This window comes from Microtus ochrogaster, chromosome 7 (assembly GCF_000317375.1).
Source record: "Microtus ochrogaster isolate Prairie Vole_2 chromosome 7, MicOch1.0, whole genome shotgun sequence".
Lineage (NCBI taxonomy): Eukaryota > Metazoa > Chordata > Mammalia > Rodentia > Cricetidae > Microtus > Microtus ochrogaster.
Genome location: NC_022014.1, coordinates 23,759,360 through 23,765,581, shown reverse-complemented (window position 1 = coordinate 23,765,581; position 6,222 = coordinate 23,759,360). Strand labels below are relative to the sequence as shown.

Genomic DNA, 6,222 nt, shown 5'->3' with positions numbered 1-6,222 from the left:
TGACATCCAGTTTTGCCAGCACAATTTGTTGAAGATGCTCTCTTTTTTCCATTGTATACTTTTAGCTCCTTTATCGAAAATCAGGTGTTCATATGTTTGTGGGTTAATGTCAGGGTCTTCTATTCGATTCCATTGGTCGACTTCTCTGTTTTTATTCCAATACCAAGCTGTTTTTTTTAATACTGTAGCTCTGTAGTAGAGTTTGAAGTCAGGGATGGTAATGCCTCCTATGATCCTTTATTGTATAAGATTGTTTTGGCTATCCTGGGTTTTTTGTTTTTCCATATAAAGTTTATTATTGTCTTCTTCAGATCTGTGAAGAATTTTGATGGGAGTTTGATGGGGATTGCATTGAATCTATACCGCCTAGTATTTTCAACAGTGTAACTGGAGAGCACCCCTCCGTGCAAAGATTCCATGTATTATGTCATTCTCTACACCCAGGCTTTATTTGATGTGTGATCCAAGGCATGATTCATTGACCACTAAGTATGAGATAAGAGCCAGAGATTAACGCTCTCAGCTCTAAATGGGTATCCCTGTCCTGTGTCTCTGAGACAGGAAGAACCCTCCAGGTGGATTACATAGAGCACACAGCCCTGTGTGCACTGCTCTCAGCCACTTGTTGCAATTTCATGTATAGTGATTGCAGAGCCTTACTCGAAATAACAGATTTCTCCCTTTTGTTTGTTTCCCTATTTCTTCACAAAGGCCCGAAGATGAGGTGTTTTTAAAGCGGCTTTCTAGTGCTTACTTGGTGGAAAAGGACTATGATGCTCCCCTTTTCTACAGAGAAAAAGGAAACAAAAAATTCCAAGAAAAGGACTACACAGGCGCCGCAGTGCTGTACTCTAAGGTAATGTGCGTCCAAGCCAGCAGCTGCGCAGGCGTGTGTGTGCACAAGCTAGAGAATGGTGCTAAGTTTTGTGGCCATTGGTTTGTGTTTTGTTTTTCATCTACATTGTTTGGATTTAGGAGGATTTTGATAGAATTTTGTTGTTGATTATATTTTCAAACAAAAGATAGTTATATATCCTTAATTTTTGGAAGATTCTCTTTGTTCCTCCAGACACATAGTAGTCCTAAGCTTATTGGCCCTTTGCCCTACTTTACCAGGTGACAGTTCTCACTGTCTCTTTTGTCTGAAAAACTGATAAAGTTTTAGCTTGATATTCCTAATTTAGTGAACAGTTGGATGTTTTAGCTAACCACGTGCTAGCTTACAACCGTAGTAACTTAGGCTGAGCATGGTGGCACTTACCTTTAATTTCAGTGCTCAGGAAGCAGAGGCAGGTGGATCTCTATGAGTTCAAGACCAGCATGATCTGCATGTAAGCTCCAGGCCAGCCTCAGCTATATGGTGAAATCATGTCTCAGTAAAATAAACAACCAGAATGACTTAATAAAGTCAAAAAAGAAAACAAGTGGATTTTCTGTAGCCCAACTAAACTAGGTTCCATTGGTTATAGTTGGTTGTTTTACTCTTTTACTTTTGGGGGCCCGCCACCCAGCTCTCCAAAAGATGTACAGAGATTTTTTCTTTTTTTTTTTTTTTCGGTTTTTCGAGACAGGGTTTCTCTGTGGCTTTGGAGCCTGTCCTGGAACAGAGATTTTTTTCTTACTTATGAATGCTTAGCCTTAGCTTGGCTTTTTTCCAGCCAGCTTTTTTTTAATGTATTTTTTAATGTACATTGGTGTTTTGCCTGCTTGTATATCTGTGTAAGAGTGTGGGATCCCTTGGAACTTGAGTGACAGTAATGAGCTGTCATGTAGATGCTAGAAATTGAACCTGGATCTCCTGGGAGAGGAGCCAGCGCTCTTAACTACTGAGCCATCTCTTCAGCCCCAGCCAGCTTTTCATTTTTGTTGTTGTTGTTTTGTTTGTTTCTTGTTTTTATTTTGTTTTGTTTGAGACAGGGTTTTTCAGTAGCTTTAGAGCCTGTCCTGGAGCTTGCTCTGTAGACCAAGCGGGCCTCAAACTCACAGAGATCACCTGCCTCTGCCTCCCAAGTTCTGGGATTAAAGGTATGTACCACCACCACCTGTAGCACCAGGAACTAGGCTGGAGATTTAAAAACACACGCACACAGACAGAGACAAGAGACAAGGTTATCCTTGAAACAAGAATGCCAACTTTATTGTGCTCCAGGGAAGATTATATAGGGATCCTTAACAGATAAGCTACGCCCAAGCTCTTGGAATTTCCAGCTGTAAAACCTACCAGAATTCGCTCCCCTGCCAGGAACTCATGAGGGTCTTGTACTCAGAGCAGCTGCAGGCACAGGTAGACAAGTTGTTTCAATCCAGCAGGCAAAGGGTCTGAGGCAGGCAAAAAAAGTCAAGGGGCCAGGAGTCTGCAGCCTTCAACAACCACCCAGACCCCAGCCACCTTTTCTTAACTTATATTATCCTATCCACCTTTTGCCTCTGTACTGTATACCTTCCTTTACTTACACCATGCTTTCCTGTGTAGCTTGCCCTGATATCCTTCTCTCCTTCTTCATTTACTCCCCATCTTCTCTTCCAAGAATTCTCCTCCTATTTATTCTTTCTACCTGCCATCCCTGCTCACTTATCCTTTCTCCTGCCTAGCTGTTGGCCATTCTACTCTTGATCAGACCAATCAGGTATTTTAGACAGGAAAAGTAACCCAGCTTCACAGAGTTAAACAAACACATCTTCAACTAATATTTCTCAACAGTTGGTCATGTTTTGTTTTGTTTTGTTTTGTTTTTCTTTTTTGAGGCAGGATTTCACTGTGTAGCCCTAGCTGTCCAGGAACTCACTTCGTAAACTAGGGTGACCTTGAACCCACAGAGATCTGCTTGTGTGTGCAACCACTTCCTGGTCCATCAGTTAACACGTTACTGTTAGTGGCAGGCAATAGATACTTTACATTACACTAAACATGATCAAGCTATGTTTACTATTATTTTATGTGTATTTGTTTTTGCCTACATGTATGTCTGTGTACCACATGCGTGCTTGGTGCCTGAGGAGGCCAGAAGAGGGCATCAGATCCCCTGGAACTAGAATGAGTTACATACTGTTATGAGCCACCATGTGGGTTCTGGGGATCAAACCCATGTCCTCTGTAAGTGCAGCCAGTGTTCTTAACTGCTGTGACATCTCTCCACCCCCTCCAAGCTAGATTTTGAAGTAGAATCATGGCTTTTAACATTGTGTTACTCTTACTGACCTGTTTCCATGTTGAAATTGAATTTGAAATTGAAATTTATGTCCTGGCTATGCTGAAGCATGCATAGGCAGCCCATATTTGGTTTTATGGTCTAAGTTGATGGGATGACTGACCAGGTCTCTTCCTCAAGAGGGCACCAGATCTCATTATAGACACTTATGAGCCACCATGCAGCTACTGAGAATTAAACTCAGGACCTTTGAAAGAGCAGGCCATGCTCTTAACCTTTGAGCCATCTCTCCAGCCCTATTAGCCACTTCTTGTCTATCAGCCTTTGGGAGTCTTGTTGCTGCCATGCATGTGTGTGTACATGTGGTACATATGGGTGTGGAGAATGGGCATCTGTTCATTCATTTGTTTCCATGGTACCCTGAGAAAATTCCTTCTGCTGCTTTTTCAGAGATCTGTCTGGGCTTAAAGCAAGACTACATCAGACTCTTGATCTGCATGTTGGCATACTCCTGTAATCCAGGTTTCAGGGAGGGAAGAAGATCAAGAGTAGATTTGTAACAAGTTTGAGGCTAGCCTGAACTGTATGAGTCCCTTTCTTAAGAGGGGTGAAAAGAATGTAAGGGTGTGAAAGTGAGGTATATCTCCATGTGACATCACTTGCCAACATGCATGAAGCCCAAGGTTTGATTCCCAGCACTGGAAGTGGGGTATTGTATTCCTCTGCACCTTTAAAAAGTTGATATTCAACACTTGGAATTAGTTTTCCAAAAACTATCAAAGCTTCAATAGCCACTCTACAAACATATAAAAGCCCTACTTTATAATGGTGTAAAGTATTTGGCTTCAGTTTTATGCCTTTACATCCTAAACGTGATCCTACAGAAAATTGTCCAAGGAAAACAGATGATAATAAAGGAGAGACTGGAGAGATGCTTAGAGCTCGAGAGCACTGGCTGCCCTTGCAAAGGCCATGGATGCTCTGGTTCACCCACCTCTGGGATTGAAAACCCTCTTCTGGCCCTCACAGACCCCCACACTCACACACGCACATAACTTTTAAAATGAAATGAGCTGTAGAATGAGTTTTACATCAGCCTAGGCTATATAAGACCCTGTCTCAAGAAGGAAAAAAAAAAATGAAGGTTTGCTGGATGGAGAGGGAGATGCACTTCCTATTTCATGAAGCTGGTATTTTGGTGATTATGATGCTTTGCAATTTTATAGAGAGCTGCTATTTTCTTTCTTTTTAAAGTAATGCTTGTTGTTTTTGTCCGTAAAAGTAATAAATGTTACTTTGGAAAATATAGAGAAGTATAAAGAGTAAAAAAAAAAGTCATAACCAGTGATAAGTACTGTTAACATTTCTGCTTACACCCAGCCAGCCGGCCTTTCTCCTGTGAGAATGGATTCTTCTTCTACAAAATTGGGGTAATGGCTGTACTTACTGTGTTGTAACTGCTCTTTCTCTTCAACAATTTATTGTACCCATTTTCTCATGGTATTAAATTTTCTGCTCTAAGTAATTTTCCATGGCTAACTCAGTGTTCTATTACAGAGAAGAAATGTACTTAATTTAACATCTAATATTGGCATATTATTTGACATTATGATGCTATAATAAGCATCTCTCTGTATAAATATTTATGTACAACTGATTTCTGTTTAGGCTGAATTAGTAGAAGGGTGAAGCACTGGGTCAAAGGGAGCATTTTCAAGCCTTTGATGTTGATGCTGAATTGTTGTCCAGGAAAGAACTAGTTAACATCCATTCTGACAGAATATGAGAATTTTTTTCTCCATATTGTAAGCAACATTGGTTATTATTATATATTAATTTTTGTTAGTATCATACCTTTATTTTGGGGATAGGAAATATCTTCATATAGTTCAATTTCAAAAGTTGCAAGAATACTGGACTGGAGAAATGGCATGGTGGTTAAGAACACTGACTGCTCTTTCAGAGGACTGGGTTCAATTCCCATAGCAGCTCACAACTGTTTGTAATTCCAAGATCCGACACTCACACAGACATACATGCAGGCAAAACACCGATACACATAAAATAAAAATAAATTATTTTTAAAAAGTTGCAAGAATATACAGTATGGTTTCTTTTTCTGTCCCCTAATCTAACCTCATTTCCATCCCCATAAGCTAGCCTTGTTAAATATACTGTATATAAAGCATATATAGGTGAATAAAAACAGCCCAGTATAGTGGCATTAATCTCCAGTTACTTGAGAACTGAAGCAGGAAGATCATGAATCTAGGAGCCAAGGCTAGTCTGGGCAGCATAGTAGTCCAAGCTGGCCTCAAACTCTCGTGCAGCTAAACCTCATCCTCCTGCCACCATTTCCCAAGTGTTGGGATTACAGGTGTGCACCACCATGCCCCATGCTCAGCTCATTCATTTTTTTCAGTATAAAAGAATGAGCTTCACTGTGACATCTTCATCATATATGTGTGTATGTATATGTATATATGTGTGTGTGTATATTTATATGTGCGTGTGTGGGGGGACATAGATCAGTTATAATGCTTACCTAAAATTCATGATGCTCTGGCTTTTAAACCTAGCATTTTACCCCAAAATATTTACTATATATCACTAAATTGTATCACTGGTTTTTAGACTAGCTTATACTACCACTCACAACATAGTGAGAGTGCCCATTATCCCACTCCTTTGTCGAGTAGTCTGTCCTTGGTTTTATTTTTCTTAGACAAACTCATGGGTGAAAAAGTATTTCAGCTAGCCTAGAAGTCACAGAGAGCTGCCTGCCTCTGCATCCCAAGTGGTCTACACCTTTAATCCCAGCACTAGTCTACATAGTGAGTTCCAGGATCACCAGGCATGCGTAAGGAGACCTTGTCTCAAAAAAACAAACAAAAGGGCTGGAGAGATGGCTCAGCGGTTAAGAGCATTGCCTGCTCTTCCTAAGGTCCTGAGTTCAATTTCCAGCAACCACATGGTGGCTCACATCCATCTGGAATGAGGTCTGGTGCCCTCTTCTGGCCTGCAGACATACACACAGACAGAATATTGTATACATAATAAATAAATAAATATT

At 40.5% G+C, this 6,222-nt stretch overlaps 1 protein-coding gene across 3 annotated transcripts in view; it reads left to right on the top strand.

The window, feature by feature from the left end:
• The window catches only part of Smyd4 (SET and MYND domain containing 4), a 59,274-nt gene that overhangs the window by 26,778 nt on the left and 26,274 nt on the right, over positions 1-6,222 (top strand). For all 3 annotated transcript variants that reach the window (XM_005349556.2, XM_013347006.2, XM_026780948.1), the window contains exon 3: positions 712-856. In XM_005349556.2, coding sequence (XP_005349613.1) covers positions 712-856 — 145 coding nt within the window. The remainder of the gene's footprint in view (positions 1-711; positions 857-6,222) is intronic.